Source organism: Condylura cristata, unplaced genomic scaffold, assembly GCF_000260355.1.
Source record: "Condylura cristata isolate star-nosed mole 26May11 unplaced genomic scaffold, ConCri1.0 scaffold00014, whole genome shotgun sequence".
NCBI classification, from domain to species: domain Eukaryota; kingdom Metazoa; phylum Chordata; class Mammalia; order Eulipotyphla; family Talpidae; genus Condylura; species Condylura cristata.
The window spans coordinates 33,752,659-33,778,843 of NW_004567115.1; the positions used below are offsets into that span (position 1 = coordinate 33,752,659).

The 26,185-nt window shown below is 33.4% G+C and overlaps 1 protein-coding gene across 12 annotated transcripts in view; it reads right to left on the reverse strand.

Annotated features, from left to right (window-relative positions):
- The window catches only part of MBNL1 (muscleblind-like splicing regulator 1), a 166,007-nt gene that overhangs the window by 98,684 nt on the left and 41,138 nt on the right, over positions 1–26,185 (reverse strand). The window contains exon 2 of one of the 12 annotated variants that reach the window (XM_012724871.1): positions 7,640–7,759. The exons of 10 other annotated variants lie outside the window; for them this stretch is intronic. In XM_012724871.1, the coding sequence (XP_012580325.1) occupies positions 7,640–7,645 (6 nt within the window). In that variant the 5' untranslated portion in view covers positions 7,646–7,759. Of the gene's footprint in view, positions 1–4,276; positions 4,599–7,639; positions 7,760–26,185 lie in introns of those variants that run through there. One more of the 12 variants, XM_012724874.1, reaches the window with a different exon arrangement.

The following is a 26,185-nucleotide window of genomic DNA, read 5'->3' on the forward strand; positions in this document are numbered from 1 at the left end:
GATTTCACTAAGCACTCCACCCCCATGTGTGCATACAGCATTTTTAAAGCAATATTTACATTTCTACTAGCTATTATTAATAGTTGACATTTATGGGTGTTCTTTCATTTATAACATTTTCTCACTATCTAATAATACAGCATATAAACTGTGATTAGCTCCATAGGGAAAGAGCCCTTGTGTAAGTAACTTACCTAACATTTCACAGACTATAAGTCCTGGGACTGGAAATGTAATACTTTCAAGTCACACTTTTAGAGACTTCCCTACCCCATAAGGCTGCGTTACTTTTTCCCATCAGCATATGTGGGGTGATGTATTCACCTTAAATAAATAAAGTTGGTTAGAGATGACAGGCAGTGTCATAGTTCAGAAAGGGCTTGAGTGTTTGCTTTGTGTCTCCTATTCCTGCTGTCACCTGCAAGTGTGTGTTTGCATGTGTATGTGTCCTTTTTTCTTTTCCAGACAGATTTTGATTTGAATTCTTAATGAACCACTTTCTCATTGTGTGACCTTGAGATAATTACATAATAGCATCAACACTTTACTGTCTGTTTTCTATATGCGAGCAACCATGCAAAGAGCTTGGAAAACATTTCATTAAATGAAATCTTCATTAAAAATCCTGACAAGATATTTCAGGGCAGGTGAGACTATCGCTGGGAGGGAACAAGAAGGAAGCTCTCCCAGGTTAAGGAGTGGTGAGAGAAGGGTAGCACAGATGAGGTGGTGGGGAGCTTTAGGAAGAAGCAGCTGGTGGTAGTATGCCAAGAAAAGGGTTAGTGTTAATGTGGCAGCTAACTCAGAGGGCACACTAACGGGGACCTCAGAAATGGACACGGCAGCTAAACATCCCAGAACCCCGGTGTGACATCTTGGGAAGTTACTCAAAAACTCTCGGCCTCAATTTCCTCACTTTTAAAAGTGAAATGACACTACTAAACCCCCCAGGGTGGCCTTGTGAAGCATGGGTAATTGTGACATTGGAACTGGTGGTATTGAGGAGTCAATAAATTAGAGATCTATTTTCAATCATTCTTAATCAGCAAGTTATTTTCACAATATGAGATACACAATAAATAGAAGTGCTTTGCTTGAAATGAAATATTGTCTAAAGTATAGAAAATGTCACTCTCTGGACTTATTCTGAGGTCTTTTATGTTCTGATCAAGTTAAGATCTGCTCTGTCATTTCTTTCCTAAAGAGATGTGTTTAATGAGACAGGAAAATTGTTACACCAAAGGAAATTTGCCATAAAACAGCTGACATTTGACATTTCTCAACATGGACTATAAATATTCTGTACATAACAGAACAGATAGTTCTTATACTCTCCAAGAAGAAAAGAGTAATAATGGAGCAGAATAGCAGAGGTAAGAGGTATGTGAATTATACGAGTTGAGTGACAGCAGAAAAATTCTAGTTTTATCAAGATTGGGATTAAGACCTTTGTTTTGAGAACCAGCAAACACTTCTAGTTCTAGCACACAGTTTCATTGAGTAAGAAGTTTGTAATTTTAGAGAAGTAGTGTTATAAATTCCTAGTCCAGAAGTATTCCAACTACTATTCAAGTTGAATTTCCTAAAAAGAGAATTCAGAGTTTATATTCTTATTTTTGCACACATTTCTTATAGAACTTTTGTAGGTCTTGAATCCACTCTGGACATCATCTGAGGAGATGGGGTTATGATAATGCCCCCAAAAGAATCACATGAAAGGAGCCTGGGCATGGTAAAGTCAAGTCAGGGAGAATTTGGATTTTGAAACAATTCTAAATCAGACAACCACAAAGCATTTAATTAATAAATGTATTAAATAACTCACATAAATTTAATTACTATAGTACGGAGAATGTCAGTTCTTTCCACTTTTATATCACAAATAAACATATCTACCAGCTGATGAATTTTTAATTTTGAAAATAATAGCAGTGAATTAATGTTTTTTTGGTTGACAACAGAAAATCAAATGCTTATAATTGTCATTATTTAATTTTTCGATTGCAATGATTTGAATTTCCATACGATGTCAAATTTACAAGATCCTAAAAGGAAGTCAATGGCTGACCAGAGGTTCTGTATTCCCAAGACTCCTTATAAAGTTGACAAAAATAGTATAATGGTTCTTTCTTTTACTGTATCTCTCAAAATCCTAATGTAACGAAAGTCACACTAAATAAGGTAGAAATAAAAAAATTGAAAAGCTGCAATCAGAGTGCGTTGCTGAAATGAGTTCATGTTGATCAGTCAAGTTGAGATACACTAGATGAGGAAGAAAACTGCTTCTATTCCTAGAATGAATTGAGTGCTCTGTACCTCAAATACACTGCAACTTCAGTAATAAATAGCATTGCATTGACACACTTGTAAGAATTAGAACAATGACTTGGATTCTGAGGTTGGCTCAGATGTTGCAAATTAGCAGTCTTCATTTTCTGTATTAGTCTCAAAAAGTCACACTTTACTTTTTGATAGTTTTCTAGTGTGTCTTTATCTTTCATTTTATGACACCACTATTTTATGACTTCATGTAACCTTTCTGAATGTCCTAAGACAACTAATCACTAAACTCTCATCAGGTTGTATTTGAGGTACTTTTCCCACAATACTTTCAATACAATGAGTACACTAATTGGCATATTTCATTAAAATATTTAAAATAATTTTAAAGCTATAAACTAATTTTGGAAATGTCCCTAAGTACAATTCAATCTACCTTAATATTTAACTAAAATGTAAAGGTATGTATTTATAGACGTGTACTGACATGTCTAGTTTTATTTCTTGTCCCAAAGAAAAGTAAAATTCTAGATAAATAGTAAAAGGGAAAATGCACTCTTAGACCAACTTGAGAATAATGCAAAAGCCTAGCTTGAGGCAGTGCCATATATTTTGAAAATTGCAAACTTGTTGCAAATGTTAAGAATCAAAGCATTAAAATTTCCCTTTTCTGTTTTTACATTTGAAATCAATTACCCAATTTAATGTAATAGAAAGACTTCAAAACATTCCTTTTAATACTTCAAGGTGTACAGGGAATAAAACTTGATTTCAAGTGCAAATAAAATACTTTGTTGAAAATCTTTTAGTTTTAAGAACAAATATCCTAAATATGTACTATCAAAGATAAGCCTTATCATTCCATTTGTGTAGTTATTAGAAAACATTTTTCTTATTTCATCTTTAAAACCTTAATTCCATTTCTGGTTACTGAAATAAGTGTCAATGTAACCATAAGCTACTAGTTTTGATTCCAGTTATAGGGAATCAATTAAAATATTAAGTCCATATTGAACCAAAATAAGAAGGGAGAGAAGCCACAGACAGACAACAGTAAGGTCATTCATGTTCTCCTATTAGAGAGGTGTTTTAGTATCATTTCATGACTAATATCTGTTAGTGGAGGTAGGGTCAAGTATAAAGGGTTATATTAAATAACAGCTGCCTTAACAAAAATGCTGAAAAAATGACTGTGCTGTGGATGCTCAGATGCTATTGCTGTTTCTCTCCCACCCATGTCTCCCTTACACACACACACACACACACACAGCATAGATCCTTTATCCAAGTTGCTTACACCCAAATAAAGTGAAAGTGAATTCATTTCCCCCCCCAAAAAAAAAAGGTTGGAGTTGGGAGTGGGGAGAGGCATAATTTCCTTTTTTAAAAAAGGTAAATAAAAAATAAAGGTCTAAAGGAAAGAGACTACCAACACTTAAACTACTAAGCAATACTTCCTCACAAAGGACAATTAAACCACATGCAAACTCTCCCAGGATCTGAACTGCTTTTCCAGTTCCTTCTCAGTAATCACTGATTTACGAACTTGAGTTTAAAGGATTTGATAATATAGTCATCTTATGGTTCTGGTTTTAAACATAAATGAAGGGGAAATAAAATGTAGGCATTTGGTAAATAGCAATTCCTATTTTATTTTTAACTTTAAATTCTCAACAAGATTTTCCCCACTAGAGGCACAATACATTAAAAGTTGGGGGAAAAAATGTATCAGACATTCTATTTCAAAGAATGTAGAAACTACTTTTAAAATCTGTACATTGCCAAACTTAATACAGATAGACTCAAAATGTTCATACTACACAGACTTCCTAAAAATAGAGTCTTCCATAACCAGTTCCCTGATCCAAGACTTGGTTTTGCTATGTCATAAACACAAGTTCTCCAACCATATTCTCATCTACTTGTCTACATGCAATCCCTGGCTGCAGTTTTTCTTAATTTCTAGAAGAGCTACCTAGAGAAAATGGAATCTTACCTTTTCATATCTTCTGGAGAGGTTTCTTGGTGCTCTGAAAACTCCTGAGGCTTATGTCAAACGGCCATTCTCTTGTTCTCAGGGTCTTAGGGGCTCGAGAAATCCCAACACCTGCTGCTACCACTGAGTGTCGAGCTAGAAAAGCTTCAGGGTTTTGATAGCAGGGTCACTGAGCCACAGCCAAAGCTTGGAAAGCAAGTGTAGAGGGCAACTTGGTAGCCAGCACGGGCTCAATTGTAGCAGCAGGGGAAGGAATATTCCCGCCCTCGTGAGGGTTCAGAGGCAGCCATTAGGGAACCCAAAGCTCTGTCAATGACAGGGCCCAGGAAGTGGAGACATGACCACACAGCACAAGACCCTGGGGGCGGGGGGGTGGGGGTGGGAGACGACTAGCACAGAGCTCAGGGAGCGCTTGAAAAGAATCACCAAAATTCCCCGACAGAACACAAGAAGCAATGGGGAAATGCAACAAAATACAGAGAGGCCATTCTAGCATCCCATAAGAAAGCCAAAAACAGCTGAGGAGGGAATGGAGTTCTAGTTCTAGAAAGAAAAGTAAGGAAGACATATTATATATAGTAGGCTTACTGTACTCAAGGTTAAAATCTCGTAAGCAACATAAATTCCTAAATCCTGTCACAATAACATTTGCGTTGATAAGGAAATTTACAACATTGAAAAAAAAAAATCACAGGGGACAAAGGTCCATAAATGGAGGAAAACTGAAAAGACAGGAAGTTAAACCCAGCTGATTTTTAAGTTGAAATATAAAAACTGTTTTTTAATGAATACAATAAACATGTTATCAAATACATCACTTTATATTATGACCAAAGGCGAGAAACTGAAGGAATTCCATGAGATAAGAGAACATGGAGAAAAAGAGAAGTGGATAATGTATCTTGAGAGATGAGAAAAGCATGAGATGGAAGGAAAGGGAAAAAGAAAGGCAGAAGAAGAAAGGAAATATGCTAACAGTACATTTTAATACGTTGTCAGAAAAAACTACTCACTGTCTTAAGCTCCCCTCACTGGATTTCACAATGATTTCTGTGGAGATGCTTATAGCTTGTTAATCAATAGTTATAGTTCTTCACTGCTTACAAGCCCTTAGGAAGTCATTTTGAGGAGCCCTCTGAATATTAAATATTAAACCTCCACTAAAGACAGACCCTAAGACAATTTTGCTTTAATGAACTGGATGGAATCAAGTCAGACAAAAACTCTGACAGAACTATAATAATCCCTAATCTCAAGATTTGAAGCATATTAACCAGGCACAGTGTTTATACTTGTCTTAGAATTAAATGAGAAGAAACCTTGTTTCTTGACTGCAAATATATAATTGTTGACTTTAGTTATTTACTTATATTTTCCTTGAATCCAAGTCAGCTAAAATAGTAGATCATCCTTTTCACTTAGTGTCAAATAGCTCAGAGAACCATGTGTAAGGAAAGGCTGATTTCCACCTCTCATCTCAAATATACGTGTGTGTGTCCATATATATGCAAGAATATATGTATTTGCATAATAATAAATGCAATAAAAGTCATCTCTAACTAGGGCAAACCTGCATGTCCAGTAAGTCACTAAGATTGAGATTGTTTTATAAAATGAAGTAAGATATATACTACAATATAGTAAGTTCTTTCTAGATAGCTAGTATTGAAAATCTGAGAGAACTGGCATTTTATAAGGGAATAGGATGAGGAATCTGAATATCCCTTTTAAAATACTTTCACTAGATAAAGTTTGCAAGACTAGATTTGGATTTGAAGTAAAACTCAATTTTTAAGTATAGTGAAGTTGATATGATAGGTTTCAATAAGGAAAGACTGGATGAGATCTTCCAGCTGGAAAAATATAGTTTGAACTTCTGACTTATGTTCTCAATGATCTGTGTTCTCATGAAAATCATTTTCAATAAACAAAAAAGATTAAAACCAAAAACAAAATATGAAAGACAAAGAAGTGAATAAATAGTGCCCATGTGAAATAGCAGAATCAATTCAATTATAAAGCTCTTCAGATGATAGGTCAGGATTATTTTCAGTGGATAAGGAAAGTTAGTACTTTAAAAAAAAAAAACTACTACATTGTTACTGCAGTATTTTACTAAAGTAATAAAGTCAAATAATTTAAATTCATGCTTTCCTGTTGTTAATGGAATAAATGTCTAACAAATATGTTCACAATTGTACCTGCTTCTAGCTAGCTGGCAACACAGAAGGCACTTAATACATATTGACTAATGATGCCATATGTGAAAACAATCTCCAGGACTATGTATGTCTGAGGTAGGGTCAGAGGTAGGTAGTGAAGGGCAAATAAATTCCTTCAATGTTAAAGTAAATTTAAATGGATATTTCCAACATGCCTCGTCAGCACCTTCATTATATCACTGCAAATTTCTACACTTAATTGTGTACCCTTTTATGGAATCTACTAATTACAAATTAATAGCTAATAAATAAATCTAGGAAAACTTGGTCCACACCTTTATGGAAAGCGTAATATTTCCCTTGCTATCAGTCTTTTAATGAAAAGCACAGTTAAATGATTATTTGGCCATATTCAGTTATAAATTATAAAGTGAAAAAAATACCCATGTGTCTTTCAAATCCCAAAATAAGCTTTCTTAAACATGGCCTCTCCTTTGGGACAATAAAATTTTAGAGTGAGAAAATGTTAGATTGAAAAAAACTGAGATAGATCATTCAAATTATTAATCCTACTAACAATTAAAAATCTTGCTCATGGAAACTACCTTGTTATGGTACAGAAATCGAGAAAGTTTCTTAATTTGCTAGTGTCAAAGGTCTATCCTTGGCAACTGATATAACAAATATCTTACTAATTTGCTCACATAAATATCTTAAGTAAAAATAAAATCCCTGACATTATGTATATTAATAGAATTTTAATTCAAAAGTGTATAATGTTGTGAAGAAAGAAGTATACCATAACAATTGAAAGAAAAAATTTGCTTTCCTGTATTGTAAAGTCTGAGTTTTTGTTTTTCTAAACCACTGTGGATCAAGTGAGAAACAAGAATAAAGATTAAACAGTGACTGGAAAATTGTATGTGAAACTATATTGACATATGAGGTATCTATAACAAATTTCCAGATTAATATGGGTAAGTAATAAAGCTGGGAATAAATGTGAACTTCATTTATGAATCACATACTGGATCACAGATCAGGTGACTAGCTACAGAACCATGACTCCACTCTAGAACAGTGTCCATATGTTCAGAATAGCCAAGGCCATTTTCCAATGGGCACCATCTCTGTCTGAGAGAACTGGTCCACCCAAAAGATATCTCTGTGAACTGGCTCCCCATTTGCCTTATTCACTCACCAGCATCCATTAGCCAACTCCACGATTTATCTTCAATAGATAAGATACGGCTTCTTCTTGCCATGGTGCCATGAAAAGGATCCAGAAGGTTCCCCTTAAACAACATTTCCTGAGCGACTGCTGCAGTGCCGAGAGTAAAGAATATGCTAGGTCAGCCACTTTTCCTTCCCAGCAATATTAGCAGCAGCAGCAGCAGCAGAAGCTGGAGCAGACCATTTAGACCCAGCTCCTCGCAGGATGCTAGCCAAAGCATTCTTGTTTACTCCACACCTATACAGAGTTTGCCCGTATGTTTGCACCTTCCCCACAGAGTGTCAAAACAGGTGTTTTTCTGTGATCATGCTAAAATCTGCTCCCTAAACAAGGTGATAAATATACTGTTACTAGGAAATTCTAGTTTCTTAATTCAATAGATACATATTCTTAAAAAATATTTATTATAAAGAAGTCTTAAAGAATCCTTTCAAAATTTTCATGTCTCCTTCCCACTCCTTCAAAGCCAGTAGACTGTACTAAAATGTCCATTAATGAAAGGAGGTTAACCATACAAAATAAATGGCATCATGCCAGTTGGTCATATTTTTCCTAACATTGTAACATTTTTCTAAATCACTGTGGATCAAGTGAGAAACAAGAATAAAGATTAAACAGTGACTGGAAAATTGTATGTGAAACTATATTGACATATGAGGTATCTATAACAAATTTCCAGATTAATATGGGTAAGTAATAAAGCTGGGAATAAATGTGAACTTCATTTATGAATCACATACTGGATCACAGATCAGGTGACTAGTTACAGAACCATGACTCCACTCTAGAACAGTGTCCATATGTTCAGAATAGCCAAGGCCATTTTCCAATGGGCACCATCTCTGTCTGAGAGAACTGGTCCACCCAAAAGATATCTCTGTGAACTGGTAAATGTCCAACTTTGGATCCATGGAATGCAGTTCCTGAAACTAAGGTTTAACACCTACCCTCTACTCCTTAAAAGCAGACAGCAGGTGATGGTCCTTATAGAAGGAGAATGGAAAATAGTAGATACAAGCCTAGTGGGGAAAGGACCTGTTACTCCTGTCCGTATTCAAAGAACAATGTAGAAAGCACATATCTTTAAATATAGAGTGCTACATCCATGTATCTTTATGACATTTATTCACTTTAGGAATTCAGATCAACTGAAGTCACATCTTGTAAATGTCAAGGTCAAATTCAGTTTTCATGCTTTTCTCTTCAGAGCAGTAACAGGACAGTCACATTGTTATCACATTTGGTTTGAGGGGATTACCACTGCCAGCAGCCATATTTTATTCCTATCACTGGCACATAAATTTAAGTATGTGCAGGGTCAAGATGTTAATTGTGAACTTAAAGGAGGCCTCTGAAATTCAAGATCAGCCCTTGAGATAGGTGCTTAAGCCAACCTTGGGTGAAGACACTTCCTTGAATATTCAGCACGTGCAATGGCATTCCTTGAATTAGCTCTTGAGGACAGCAAACCACCTGGGTAAATCTTAGGCAACTAACATTAAACACTTAGGGTCCAAATGTAAGACTGAAAAACCAATGAAGAATACTGAAAAGTCTGTTTCTTTAATTGTATGGTCTAATTTTATGGACTATTTTTGGGCAGCTTCAGTTTTTTTGGCTTTAACCTAATGTAAATTAGCACAAGAAACCATGACAACTTCAGAGAAGACAGTTTTGGTGACGGTGTCTATCCTGTCAGAATTCAGCCACAAGCTGTAAGAAAGGCAACCATTTGACAGCGTCTAACAAGAATTGTAGATGGTTGTGTGCATGGCTGGTGGAGGTACATCAGAGTCTATTTATCCTCCAATTATTTTTACCATGAAAAGTTTCCATAGAAGGAAGATGAAAATTCTTTACTCAGTTTTCCAGACAACTAACCCTCTGCAGAACTCCTTGGATAAGAGGTATTATACATTGTACCCACATAAGCTTGATTGACTGACAAGATTTAAAGGTATCTGTCTTCTGTGTTAATACTGAATTAACACAAAAGTTATCCAAAAATTCTTAAAAAACATCTTAACATCTTTTGGGTAAGGAAAATAAAGTATTTTCAAGGCTTTTATGTAAGCTAGATCACAACAAAGGATTTTTATGACCTTGGCACTTCTAAGTGATAGACTAGGAAGATCATGACTAATTTATGCAGTCATTGAAATATACATATATATGGAAATATATAAAAATATATGATATATATGTTTTATATATATATATATATATATATATATATATATATATATATATATCCTGACTGCTCAACCTATTAGCAGCAGCTACAATTCATCCTTCTTATGAATATTAATGAGAATGCAATTCAAGGCATAGAAAGTGAGGCTTCAAATAATGTTTAACACACTACTTTTAGAAAGATCAACTGCAGTTATATGTTTTGAATTTGTCAATTCTTACTGGTTCTAATCTCTTTTATTTAATTCCTTGAATTTGACTCTACCTGAAAAGAAATACATTAGTAAGCATGAACTCTGGGTCACACTCAGATCACAAGAGGAGAGATTATAGTTAGTTCCCTGCTTCTCCTGGAAACTAAGCAAGGTACCAAGTCTAATCAATCTTTGACTAATACTAAGTCATTTGGAGATGAGCTGGTGACCTAAGAGTAAAAAGCTCTAATTATGCATTCCAAATTTCTTAGTCATTTTGTCTTCAAAATTTCATGCTTTAAATAAACCTAAATGTTAGAAAATCTGCAAGTAACTCAACAGGACTTGTTTTTTTCCAAATCAGGAAAAGGAAGGACTTTTAGTGTCTGAGATAACATTTGTTTTCTGTAGCTTGGAAAATAAACATTTCCTATGCAGTCATGCCCTGCTGTGTGTGTGTGTGTGTGTGTGTGTGTAAAGAGTATGTTTGTGTGAGTATGGATAGAGGTGGAAGAATTAGAGAGTGAGAGATATTTTTTAGCATTTGGCATTGTGTAAAGTGGTTATTCTGTGCTAGAATTAAACTTTATCTCAATAATCTCTGAGCCTTGAAAGCATTGCAACTGATTAAGATTTTGTCACAAAATCGCAGGAAATGTTTGCTTGATTACATATTGCATTTCTATGAATTCAATGCTACAGAATTATAAAGCCTTGAGTCTCTAAATTAGAATACTTTGATATCTTTATTTTAATAGACATAAGCCATTTTCAATATTTAAATACTAATTATCATAATTTTTTTCCTAATAAAAGAAACAGACTTTTGTCCTGATGTCATCATAACATAAACCTAAGAGATATTGACTTGCTTAAAAATAGATAAAATGGTATTTTTCTGATCCTGGAGTTAGTAAGGGGTAGACAAAAGAAATAATTATTTTATTTCTGTCAAGTATGGATAAATGTGTAAGCGCTCAAATAATACTTTAGGCTATCAAGGCATAAGTAAGAGCTCCCTCTGCAATTGTCCATCTTCTCTTGGCTGGAAATGCTCACACAAGCTTGTGTTCATATCTGAATACAAGTTGTAATAAAATGACAAAATAGCATCTTCGTATCTAAATATGCCTAAATCTACTAATTCATTTAATCCTCATTATATGACTTTGAGGCAGGTCTATTATTATTCCAACTTAACAGAGAATTCTCAGATAGGTTAGGAAATATGTGCAGTAAAATCCCTCTTGCGAGTACCCCAGTATCTTGGGTAGAAATTTAGGGATTAATGGAATTACCTATGCGTGTATGCAAACACACTCTTATACTATTCACTTTCCTATTTTTTTTTTAAATAGGGACTGTGACATATTTTTGTATGATTCATAGAGTTATAATTTATATTTTCAAGAGTTTATGGAACTAATTTCTTAAAATATTGGGAGGCTGCTGCTCCACCCATTTTCCAATAAATGTGTAAATGAAAATTAACTCAAACCAAGTATTATATTTCAAAATGTCAGAATGCTTTGACTTTATCCAACACTTGAAAACAGTAGCACATTAGGTTATCTAAAAGGAAATGCATTTTCTTTATGTATGTTTGATACTTCTGTTTGACACAGGCTGGTGAACTCAGGTGAAGGAATAAATATCATCTTTTTATTTTTAGAGGGTTCTCTTAATTCCTAACAGAAAATGTTTTCCATTATTGTTTTTTATTGTTATTAATAGGAACTTTACATTTTACAATTAAATGTGGCCAGTGTTATTCCCTTGTTTTAAAGGTCAATTTCACTCCTAAATTAGCTTAAATCTATCTTTTAGCACTGGCACTTCCAGTCCTACATTCCTGTTTAAAATATTTCTTCCCCCGCTCTCCACCTTTTTTTTTTTCCTTCCAGAAATGACTAATCTTCCTGTTATTCTACTCTGTCAGTTTTTCCCCTGGTATTCTTTTCATGTTGCATAACATTTATTTTTCACCAACTCCTTTTAGAATTTTACTACTATATCCATGTCGCTAGCCTTCCACTTAGAGATGAAAATAGTCAATATTTATGTGTTAGCAAACTTTCTTGGTCAGTTTTTGTGCTATTCAGATTAAGCAGCTTCCGCAAGTAAAAAATGGAACTATTCTTATACTGACATAACATAAATATCCACTTGTTGATCTTCAAAGCTAAATCCAGTCTAATACTTATTTACTCTATACCATAATTAAAGAGGTTAGCTTTTTGTCTCCTTTCAAAATTCCTGATAAGGTGCTAGAAAAGCAAAAATAATACCATCTATTTTAAAGATCTATTGTTTAGCATAATTGCTCTGTAAAAACATAAAACATGTTAGCAAACTTACAAGAACAACATACATTTTTTATCTTTCTGATTTTGAATTGTAAAGATACTTTTACTTTTATGCCAAGAATTTGCTTTCTACCTTAATCTCCAATAACAGCTGTATTAAACTATACAAAGATGAGTAAAGTTTCCATTCTACAGAAAACTTCTAAGAAGTTTTAAAATTCCAATGATTACTTAAATGATATAACTTAAAATTTACAACATATCATATGCCTAATAAAACTAAATCAAGTCATAACTTCAGATTTATATAGCGTAAGTTTTGTGACTTCAACATCATATAACAGACCCCCTTTGACAAAAGGGTATCTTACTAGTCCCATTAACATTAACACAGGCTTTAGATTTGTAAACTGTATGTTTTTAAAAATTCAAAAGTACATTAAAAATCTTGATACACTTTACAGGAAATAAAGATATCCCTTAGATGTCACCCTATACTTCCTAAAAACAGTAGTCAAGTTAAGTTCAAATACTGACATTAAATTAGCACAATATAATAATTACAGAGTTACTTATAGACATTTTCCCCTCTTCTTTAGGTTGGAACAGCAAAAGAGATTTTTTACTTGAGGTGCCATGTCTAACAACCATGTTTGAAGTACTGAATCTCAATGAATAACCCAGTAGACACAGCAAAACACTAAGTACTAGGTAAGTGCTCAATAAATGTCTACTAATAAAAGTACAGAGAAATAAAAGATAGCTCTATATGAGTGCTCCATATGCTATTGGTAATATACTTAAACAAGTGTATTTGTTGATCAACCTTATATCATCCCCAAGATGAGAACTATCACCCTTACCATACAGATAAAGACACATGAGCACAGAAAAGCTACCTTACCCTGTCACTCAGTCAGTAAGTGGTATATTGAGCGGCATTATGAGAATTTCAAACACTGTGTAATGAAAATAATCTGGAAATAAAATTCTACTTGGTTATTCTACAAGATTGAATGATACCAAAATGAGGCAACTCTGTAAACAGTAAGTGCTACTAAGTGTTGAATAAGTGGCTCTCTAGGTAAAAAAAGACCCTAGACTGGAGCATCTGCTAATTTTCATGGTGCCAATGTTCCCACCAGGCCAATTTAAGCTGCCAACATGACATCACTGAAGATGGAATTGGGAAGAGGTCTTATGTGAGGCTTCGCCATCATACCATTACCCATAGCCTTCGCCAAGCTACACAGATAGTAAAATTCACAGGGCAAGGTAATGACCAGGGAGATAACAAGTATATCAAAGAAAATGTACAACTGACATTTCTGTACATACCTTAACAGTCAATTTATATTTGAAATCAATGAAGGTTTAAGGAATATAATGTAATGTGTGAAAGGCAATGAGGATGAACAAGTAACCCCCCAGGGATTCCTTAAGGAAATATATTTTTTCAAAGAGTGACAGAGTCGACATTTAAAAAAAACTCTTTCTATGTGATTAATGAACTGTGATTAGGAAGTGATTTCCTGCTAAACTATTCATCCCTCAGGGAGCACACAAGAGGATTTATTTCAAACCAGAGTAGATGACAATGAAAGCCCAGTTGAAGGGAATGATTTGATTTGGGTCAGCAACAGATACTGCAAGCTCAGGAAGGGTGACTGTATTTTACACCTGTGCTTTCCAAATTATTTATATAAAAGGTATGGAATGATGTTGATAAGAAGGAAAGAAGTCAACCCACAAAGAGATTACCTGTATATTCTACATTTAAAGAATATACAAACATTAAAAGTAAACTCAAATTACTATTAGTAAATTCAAACTGTGGCCTCAAAGAAATTCCTTTAGGTTACTCATTCAACACTGGTTTGAACTTGTATTAGCTAACATTTATATGTATATAAATGGATGGTCACATTATTCATATTAATATATTATTCGTCTATTTAGGAATTTCTTTTATTTAATAAGTACCGAGTTAGATACTAAATGCTTAGCTAGAGTCATCCCCAAATTTTATCTAGAAAATATTAAATGTACTATAAAATTTACTTTCCACATAAAATAGCAATTGGTGAGCAGCAAAGTAAAAGAAATAAATTCTACAACAATTGATTTATAAGGTTAACAGCCTGAAATCACTGTGTCCCCAATTTTGGTACATGGCTAGTCTGTTGCTGTTGTTGAATCTGGCTCTCATGAAGCTGCAACCTTTCTATTAGTTAAAAGAATCATGGCTTAAATTAACTCTATTGAACAAATGTAATTCATTAACAACCTCTTATGCTACTTATTATATATGCAAAAGATGCTTTTGAGCTTTGTCAGTTTATAAATGTTGCCGTACGATGTTCTGCTTGCCTCAATAACAGGACCATTGGGTCAATTTAACTATTGATTTCTACTAACAATGCTTATAAATGACAGAAAAATATCACTCAGTTCACTGCCTGAAGGGAGAAAAATTCACTAAACCATTAAAAAAATTTTAAAGGTCAGTCAGCAATACTGTTGCCTACTAGATAAAATTAAATAACCAGTTTTGTTACTTAACTACTTTGATATTTTTTCAGCTCAATTACCAGCCTGAAATAAGGATATGGTTGTATATTTTTACCTTGGTTATATCGCAATTGATTTTGTTGATAAACAAAAATTGAAGTCAAATAATTGTTGTATTCCATAGACAATATAAATTTTCATTTCCTTACATGAACAGGGCGTTGCAAAGTAGTGACTGAGTTTTAACTGAAATGCAGGGTATAATTTATAACCATAATCACTATTATTAATTTAATAGCTTTTTTTTAATTTCTATCTTGGGAGTGGGGTAAGGAAGTTTATGGCATGAATTGAGAGATTCTATTTCAGCTAATACTCTATATTTTGTCCCATTTTAACTTTAATATAAGAAATAGTTACTGGAAAGTTAACATAGTTGAGGCCCATGGGTAGGCATCTGAGATTCACAGATGAGACTAAGGCATAGTCTCTGCTTTTAAAAAGCTCTCAGACAGGGAATATTCACTAGAGGGAAAAACCTAACTACCATGGGCTATCCTAGAAGTATTGCTGAGTTCTGACTGTGGCTGTATTTCTATGCAGTAAAATAAACTAGTATCTAATGTATGTGTCTTCATACTTCTAAAGTACAGTAGTATTACCTGTCTTATGAGAATCCTATCTGAACAAGAATAATAAATAGGCTTTGGGCGAGGGATTAAAAGATTCTTTAAATACCTGATAGATCCAAATTTAAGGAGGAAAAAAAAACTAGAATCTCAATATTAAGTAAATAACCCTAGCTTTCCCTATTAGCTTGGAAGAAGATCTGAGAAGTTCTTTTGAAATTAATAAGACACTGTACTGCTTAGGAAGCAAAACTTGAAACAGAAATGCAGAATTAGTGAAAAAAAAAAAACAATGCTCTTTAAAATCTTGATGATAAAGAATGGTAACTCAGACCCAATGTGCTGGCTATTGAACATTCTCATTATTTTCTACTTGAAAGATTAGAAAATTAGCCCAGTCTCCCAATGACCAACAAATACATGCAGTACAAAGGTCTTTTCTCCACTCATCTCTTTTGAGCATTGTATGAAGAGAAGGATCACTGTTCAAGACAGTCAGAGTTGCTTCATGCCAGGGGGCCATACTCTATTAGAGTCCAGATCATTTTAGATTATTATCAAGGTCTTACCTTCTCTGAAAATGCACTATGTTCTCAAGAAAGCATGCCAAATCTAATATAACAGATCAGAAGAATTTGCTCTTCAAGTAGATGACTTTACAAATTGTGAAGCCGCTTGAATTGGGCCAGTAAGTCTCAATGAGACTTAATACATCTTAATGTTCAAGTAGTTATTAGAGCATTTGTTACCAGTTACATAATTACTTAACTCTAACCCTTAATGAGCCTTAAGTACTAAATTTTTAATCCCTCCTGATGATCCTCTTCAAAGTGTATAAATGTAGTTTTCCCATCAAATACTTAATTGTTAGGACTACTGGCATCAACACATAACATGGAACATTTTTGACTCTGGATCTTTTCTGTTATTTTTAAAATCACTTATACCATACAACTCCTAAAATATTTGTTGGAGGGAAAAAATAATGAGCAAGTTAACAAATGGATGATCTCAACATTTATATTATTTGGAAGCTTGAATTCTCTTTTTAGTTTCAGAATGAAGTTTTGCAACATCCATGATGAACTTTATAGATGACCCTATAAATATTATGTATCTTTCTTTGTTAATATGATTAATTCTACAATAAAAAATAATTATAGTTTTGATCATGTTCCAGAATGTTCCTCTCAAATGAAGACCAACATTAATCCAAGTTAATTAATAGTCTCCATAGATTGAGGAAAAAAAGAAAAAACAAGATAGTGATGTTTCTGCCTGATAATATAGCACTTCTCCTTATGTAATCTTTGAAGTTTAAATTTTACTCTATTTAAGCTTGACTACTTTTCTATAAAACACTCTAACAGAGAATATTATCAACAAAATAACCATGCATAGTGCCACTGTACACACCAATTTATCATTTCCCTCTAAGACATGGGCTGTATTATAGCCTTTGTGGCAGGAAGCCTAATCAGGCCACTGGTGCTGTCCTGTCTGTAGCAGATAACATATAGAACATGGCATACATCCAAAAAAAGGCCTACCCTAGAAACCTGCACTAATGGTATATAAATAGTCCACTATAGGGCCAGAACAATTCAACTGGATGAGTCCCATCATATATGAAGGATGCTAGATTCCTTAGAAAAATATTTTATGAACAGTTATAAGCTGCTATCCAACAAATTTCCCATTAAATGAAAACATTCTCTGAGGTTGAATTTTACATAAAGCACACAAAGTCTGCTCACAATTACTGGTCAAAGTCAGGAAAAAGCATTGTCTTCAATTCACTAAACACTTAATGAATATCAAAAATATTCAAAATACCATACAAACACCGGTAATTAATGCAAGCTTCCCATTCTTAGGAACTCATCAATAGTGGGGAAAAAAAAGAGCATAAATGAACTGTAAAATCAGGGGGGATGTGATTTTTGCTATGATACAAAAAACGGTAGGGGGATGTGGAGAATAAATAATCCTCATCTTCTGCAATGTGTCTTATTGGCTAATCTTGTATAATGAAGGCTTCTTATGAGTAAGAACACAAAGACACTTATCAATTGACAATACAGGTTGGCTATGGATGCAAGAATTTAGCCAAACAAAACAAAAATTACTATGATTTTCAATTGTATCCCATGCATCCTTTTTAGTAGTGTATTTTATAACAAACAATATATATATATGTGTATATATATATATATATATATATATACACATGCATAATTTTTTGGACAGTGCTATTCAACAGAAAAAAAAAGTATAAACCTTTAATGCCACCAATATTCAAGGCATCAGAATAAGCCAATGAAAGTTATTCACCATAATAGCAGTGAAGAGTAATGGTTTGAAGTTAATAGCAGTTTTCATCAACCAGGTTTATTAATTTCACCGTTTTTAAAAGCTGAAGACAACATATTCCAGATTTTGCTGCCACTATGCTTTAAATTTAATGTGGCCTGGTGAGCTAGTGATCTTTATGAATATTATTGAGCCCTAACTTCACCAATAGATTCTCTATTTTGTAATCTATAAAACCAACTGTATGACATCATTTCTACAGCTTCTTTTAACTGCAATCCCAAGAACCTATGAAGTTCCACAATGAAAGTGATAAAAGGAAACAAAATTCTCCCTAAATAGAAAAAAGAAGACAAACCCTCTTGAACATTGCATGAACAATCCTTTAAAATATAAAGAATAAACAAATCTTAAATTTAGGCAAGAAAAATGTCAGGTTTCTTATGGAATTGAGTCTAGCACCTGAAATTTTTCATTCTTAAATCTTTTATATAGCTTTAATCAGAGTGAAGACTGAATCACTCAGTGATTTACTTCTACAACAGTTATTCTGGGAAAAACTTCACCTAAGTGAACCACAGCAGAATCTCAATTTTCTTCCACATTCCTTTAAAAATGCTAGAGGCACTTCTAGTACTGCAAATAAAAAATAAGTCTAGCCAGGTTATGTTCTAAATTTTAAGCATTGACCCAATATTGAAAAATCACAGTAATCAGGGGCACTTACTTAACCAGCCAGGACATTACAATTTGAAAGCCAGCTGCAGTCTGTTAATGACTGTAGAGTGTCCTTTTGGGGGGATCTGTATTGATTTTATTTCTATTCTTCAAATTGACATAATAGCTAGTCATGGCTCAGAAACGAGATTTGCAGCCACTCCTTTCAAAGATTTATGTGGTAATGATAAACCAGGTGGTTAGAATCCATCAAGCTCACAGTGAGCTTGTGTCACTGGCTGAAGAGACATGTGGATTGTGCGTCTTCTCAAGCCATCTAGAATAGAATGTGCAAGCCCACAAACAAATGATTTTTCATTGACCAAGTCCTATTTTCATTTAAATGCAGGTTAGAACCACACAGTGAAATAAATTTGCAGTAACTGGATAAACCTAAACTAAATTCAGAAAGGTGCAGTTTTATTTGTGCTGCTGGGATTAAAAAAAAAAAAATCAAGAAATAAAATGGCCCAAATTCTGCAATGGGGTGAATCAAAAGTATTACATAAGGTCTTACTGGGTTTTAAGACATCACTAAATAATGAGGAAAGTATTAAGCAGTGTCCTTTTAAGGAATTTTGTCATAAGATAAACATGTTTTAGTGATCAAATCGCTTTCAGAAAGCTTGTAACTTGAGATTTCATTTTTCTTCCAATGGTGACCTGTTTTTCTCTAGAACAGTTACTAAGAAAAATATTTTTCAACTAGTCATAAGAATGACTTCCTTAGAAGCCCTTCCCTTTGTACTATTAAACAACCTAGAAAATGGTGTGCTTGATTCATTCATGCTGTCAAAATATACTACAGACTAAGGCTGACCATCAATTTCTTCTGTTTCTTAGAACAACCCAAGCAATGCTTACACATGAATATAGCACTGGAAGTTCAGGACCATACCCAGATTTGATAGTTTATAAAACTATCCATTGAGGCTAGTGTATTCATTTGCTGCACCCAAGACTAGCATCTATGCAAGAAAAGTAAATTTATATCTATTACACTTACAAGGTAAATATCAAGTGAACAAAATAAATACTAAGCTACAATGCACTCTGTAATATCTTTTAAAACTGCAGTGATACAAAAAAGATTAGTCAGAAATCCAAAGAGAAGATATTTGAAGATCAGTTTACCTGGAGATAATAAAATGTAATAAAATGTATAAAAATATTCTTTTAGTTAAAAGTATTTATAAAAACCTTGTGTAATAGAAATTGTGTCAGGTTGAAATTCCTTAGAAAATTAAGTTATGTGGTAGTCACTTGAACTCTGCACCTGATAGAAACTATAAAAACAGTATGAAGCAACACAGTTATTCCTTTACCAATAGGCCCTTTTATTATAATTCATAGAGCAGAGATAGAAAAATGGAATCTATATGACCAATAAAAAATACTAATTAAAATTAGTATATATGAAGTAGATTTAGGGGATAGATGTCATAGGGAATATTACTTAGAGAAGAAAAAAATGTTTTTGAATAAAAATCCTAATGGGAACAGGAATGAAACATAGCAATTGTGCCTTCTAAGAATAAGAAATAACTAATTAGGTGAGGTTATTTCATTTTTTAGATCATGTTTTAAAATTTATACACAGTGCTCATCGGAAAGCAAAGCCAGTTCTATATGAAACTCTAGAATATGTGAAAATTTCCAGATGGCTGTATCCTTAAGAGAAAAATTCATCTTCTGTATAGCTTGAGAAGGCATGGCAAAAACACTGTGTTCCCTTGGCAGTATAAAAGGAGTGATGGTTGACTAGGGTTGTAGCATTTTAAAAATATATCTGGCTATTCCTCTTGGTTAAGAGCTTCCAGCTGAGAAGTTCTAGGAGGGGTAGCAAGTGCAAGGGACAGAGAAAATACACATCCCATGTCTCCTTTGCTTTTGCAAAAGAAGTCTGGAAAGTACCTGACATGTTACTGGGCACATACTGGGTCAACCACATAAACTTCTGACTCACAGGAAATGAAATGGACCTTATTGTTAGCATTGTTGATCACTAGGAGGAGAAAGGTTCGAGTCTAGTGAGTTTGTAGCAGACAGGCCAAAGACACAATTCTCCTCTACACCCTACCCTCCATGCTAAGCTTTCCCATTTCTACTGTTAAAAGTTCTGAACTGGTGTATCTCTTGAGGCCAGAGTATTTAATAGGCCATTTGAAAAAAATCCAAGCATAATTTTTTTAAGTTACCTCATTCTTCAAAAACCATATATAAGCCAACAAACCAGAGGTGGTAAAAGTTTATAGATTACAAAGCCCTAGAAGGTAGTAACATAGAGAGAGAATGACCCCTCTTCATTCTTCCTGTAGCAAATCCATTCTGAAAACGGAAGCAAAATTTGAGGCCATCACATGATCAGGAGTGAATAAGGATTGCCTTTATTAAAAGGAAATGTGTGTGTGTGTGTGTGTGTGTGTGTGTGTGTGTGTGTGTGTGTGTGTGTGAATGAGAAAGAGAGAGACAGAGAGGTAAGGGCATGTTCTCTGACCGTTGATACTGTCTGTAGAAACTTGTCTCCTGGAAAATGTTTCTTTAACTTTGGTTGGCTCCTATCTTGGAACTGATGGGAAATAAAAACTTTTCCATGGATTAGAGCCAACTGAGCTGCTAAACAAAAGGTAACATTCATTAAGGAACCTGGTGCATGATCTCATTCTGAAGGTTCTGAAGGCTAATTTTTTTCTTGTGAATTGTCCAAAGTTTGGGAAATTTAAACAATGTCAAAAATCGTAATTGGCATTTTCTTTAACGTTATTATTTACAAGGGAAATATTTTAACTAAGATTAAAAACAGTAGCAGGTAAAAGGAGCTGCTCTGTTCATAACTGCATCATCTGGCTTCATTTTCTATCTCTGCAGGCCCCTAAAATGCCAGCACACACAGACACATGTACACTCTGCTTGTTACTTTATAGCTATCCAGTAATGGGTTGTTTCCATGAAACCATTCTTTAAAAAAAAAAAAAAGTGAATGCTTCTTAATAAGCATCTAAAGACACTACCTAGATTTTTTTTTTTTTAAAGTATGAAAGGGAAATTCCAGACTTTACAAACCTGTTCACTATCCATTTAATTTGAGGAAGGCCTCACTGAACAATTTTTGGCATCTTCCTAAAATCTGAAAACAAATTTTACATTCCCTTTCCTCAGAGATCCTCTAGTACTTTCTCTTAATTGTTTTACAACATGTTAAAAGCATAAAATAGACAACTCAATTATACAAGCGACAAGCAGCTCCTTCGAACACATATTTGATCCTCCTTCAACATCAAGTAATACAATTAACTCATTGCTACATACTAAATCAATACACAGCAGGACAAAATGGGTAATAATCAATAGTCCTAACAAGAAGGCCGTGGCATAGCTCAATAAATAAAACAGTAAGTGAACAATTCATACACAGAATTAAAATATAACAACAATTGCACACAACTGGCAAAGGAAAACCTGGACTTGGTCACAGGAAAATGCAAAGTTGTGTCATTTCTCGTGAACCAGTAAATCAGGGAACTGTGGTTTCTCCCCACTTGTTGGAAGCATGTCAGTCTCTCTATTTTAAAAAAGTCAAAGTCTTGAACTTGCTCGTTAGGCCAGCACATTTTAGTATCTTCAGGCCAAAGAAATCAATGCATTAGTCCCCACTAATTCTACATACTTGTGAAAAGAGGGAAAGTAAGAAAGTGATAGGCTATAATAGATTTGGGTGTTTCTTTACTTCTTTGAGAAAGTAACTGCTACCTGTAAGTTATAGAAGTCTAAAAAGAACTAAATAGGATTAGTGCAAATCATAAAAAACTAACTTCAATATTTAAGCTGTGCAGTTAAAGTACCCTATGCAGGTACTTCAATGAATAAATACCAATTTTACTTTTGAAAGAGTCTTAGGTGGGTCCTTTAAGAACAAATTTACATAAATAATATAGCATTTGAAATATCAAATGTGAATTATTTATTTTAGACTAGCTTATTGCTAAAGAGGCATTAGTTTTAAATGAAATTAAATTGAACAGATGGTTGCAAGCACTTTTCCATTCATGGCTAACTGCTTTTAGGAATGGATTTTTCAGGCTCAGACAATAATATAAATACTGAATTACTTTATAATAATATCCCGATGATATAAGGCCAACTGTTACCCTTATAGGGCATGGAGCTGGATTCCCATGTCTTTAGGACATGTAAGTAAACTATTACGTGGCAATGCATTTATACATATTCCAGATTAAACATTTTCATCAAATAATACATAAATACCTATAGCATAATATGCAAAATGAGGTGACAGTTATTGTGAAACAAACAAAATTCTTTTAAGGGAAAAGATAACTTCAGCTGAATTTTGGCATTTAGATGAAGGCCTCACTCATAGCTTCTACTGCTTGAGTAGTTTCACTGAGTGAGATAGTGCATGAAATTACCTTACATTACATAACAGATTTCACTGAATTCTCACAAATCTCACAAAGCTTGTATTATGGAAGTCACTTACAGATAAGGGAACTGAGATGTCAGGGGTAGCGTGACTGACATAAGCCATTAGACAGAAACAGATGGAATCAAACCCAGACCCAGCTAAAGTCATCTATTTAGACTCTCAGTCAGATCTTACTCTACCATAAACCTACATTTTTGTTGGCTATCACTTTTTGCAATTACTCTGAAGATTTTACCTTGATTAAAATTCCAAAGTAGCACTGGGACTACATGAAAGCCCTGAATGACCACATTCTCATTATTCGTGGCACCAACATATTTATTTACTCTAAAATAATTTTCATTGTAAATTTAATTTCAAGGAAATTAAAGAGGCCGATCTAAATGCTCAAAGAACACCCTATAAAGTAAATTTGAAATGAAAACAAACTCATGGAGGAATGTCCATAGAAATAGAACCAAAGGACAAGAAACTCCAGTTGCTTTTCTTCTGTGAGCACTGGGTTCTGCACACAAATTGAGTTTAACTTGCATACTAAATTTGAATTTGTATGTCAAAGACAATTTGGTTAAAATATTCCTAACTAATAGTTGACTAAACCGATACATCCAAGAATGTGTCTGAAAGCCACTGAGTTTAGTACCTTTAACATTTAAGGAAGGGCCCTTGTAACAACCGCTCATGAAGAAAAGGCTTTCTTTTTTTTTTCTTTTCCAAGCTATACTTCATCCAAATGACCCTCTCTGTGAGAATATTGAACAATATCCCAAAGAATATTTTAAATCATACAGTAAACACTAATATTTGAGCTTTATCTTTTAACACTCCAGGTTTATAACTTAAGCTCATGTTTACTATACACCCTGCACATCCAGGGAACTTTCTATTATTACAATCCATGTTTTTCTGAGAACAAACTCTTCCCACACCATGAAAAAAATATAATTGGTGATTCTTATCTTTGCTAAGTCATTTTTACTTAAATTCCATATTATGCAAAATTACTTAAAATGTGAATAGTTTTTGAAACTTCATTAAAATTATTTATGTAAAGAAATTTCCTTTTACTGGGTCTAGATATTTTGGCATCATCAATATAGTTCTATGCAAATATACAAAGAATTAAAATTCACTACCAAAATTTTATTTCTAGGTAATTTTAACATGATTTTAAAATTCATAATTACAAAGCATGACATACAAAATAAGAAAACAATGTGACTAGCCAAAAAAATAGATAGGTTTATTCTAACTTTTAATTCCATATAGTACCATTTACAAAAACATAAAAAGTTTCCAATATTATTATAAATGTCCAGTAAAACTTATGAAATAGGACAAATGAAATCTCACCCTTTTACAAAAAAAAATCTTGTGATTCTATGCATTAGGAAAAATAGCAAATATACTCCTTTCTTGAACAGGGAATACTATTTCATACAAAAAATAATAATAATAATAATTCTGAAAACTTTTTTAACTGGTGTCCTTTATTTCAGATCTAAATTTTATCGTAGAATCCTGAAATACTTACTCTCCTCCCACCCCCAGAACTATCTATATTCTGACTTAATAGGCTGACATGACTTTTAAAATTCTTGACTTAAGGTTAAGACTCTCACATTATCATACTTCTAGTTAAAATTTAGTATGAATTTCTCATCTTAAATGAAAAGTTATCAATAATTATACAGGGATGGTTTTCTGAATTAAAAAAAAATGAAGTAAGCATCCCAAAGAGTTATCATAAATTAAGGTAACTACAGTGACTAAACAATTATTTGCTTAAGTATGCCCAACTCTCTAATATGTAAACTCACTAATAATTAACACTGTTTTTGCCTGCATAAAAGCACTGTTTCATAACACTGCTAGTTTGAACAACATGAATGATGTGAAGATAGAGAGCACAGACTCCAAAGACAGGCTGTCTGTGTTAAATTCCTGTTCAACTATTCCCTGATAATATAACATTACATAGGTTATTTAATTTTTTTGACTAAATAATGAGCAGCATTGTCTTATATAACTGATAGGTGATCAAATCAGGAAAATGAAACTAAACACTTCTACTTGTTATGTAAGACTCAATTTGACTCAGGTTTATCTTGCTAAATTCTGGAATATGATGATTGATGAGGTATAGATCTCTTACACTGTGAACAAACTAAACACTGATTCTTGCCAATATAATTCCCTGGCTTTCCTACATTGACTACTTGTTGACTAACTCATGTATGTTGTCTTAATAGGCCTCTCTGACATACATAAAAGCATTTAATATCTACTTTTATTTTTATGTGCAAATGTGTGTCCTACTGAGACACTTAAATTACAGCCTACATAAGCTAAAACAATATTTTATTATTCTATGGTAATTTTAATCTTCATTATACTCTTCAGAATCTTGAATATTTATACAAATCACTAATCTATCGTCCAAGAAAATGAAATTTGGTGCTGTGTAAAATTCACTCTTGTGGCAGAATTGCCTATTGCAATGTTGGTACTAAGTAGGTAATAAATGTTTAAATAACAGATTATTTTCCTTTCACTAAGATACAGAAGTTGCATTCTTTGACCCGTAATTTTTTTCAAATACTTAAATCTTCAAAACATGTACTTCTTTTTTTTATAAAATATTTCTTTAGTGGGAATTACAGAAGCCAAGGCTATCTAAATAAAGATTATAGAACAAACACTTCTGCATTTCTCACTATGCATAATTAACCCACTACGACTGTTACATATTAAAACACTGCATATCAAATCACAGTTTAAAAGGATTTGGGGAGATACTTGAATAGATCCCACAACTTCAGAGTGGGCAATGACTCTTCAGTTCAAGGGAGTTGGATTTTTTTTTTTTTAATATATTGGGTTTTTTCATATGGACATTTATTTTCAATTTATTGTTCCACTATGATTCATGGAATGTAATGTCTGGCAGTAAAAGTTCATAATAATGAAAAAAAGTTTCAATAAATAAAATCATGATGATAATCTTTTCTCATGGCTAGATTTAGATTTCATTAGTTTCCACTTAGCCACGAAGAGATATGAGATACTGTGAAGAAAGATAGTTCATTCATAACACAGCTCTTTCTTAAAAGGATCCTTTATATAATGAATTCTTTACTTCTTTCTTTCTTCATGGTTTATTTCTCAGTTGCTTCCCTTAAAGGAGAATTGTTTTATGAAAA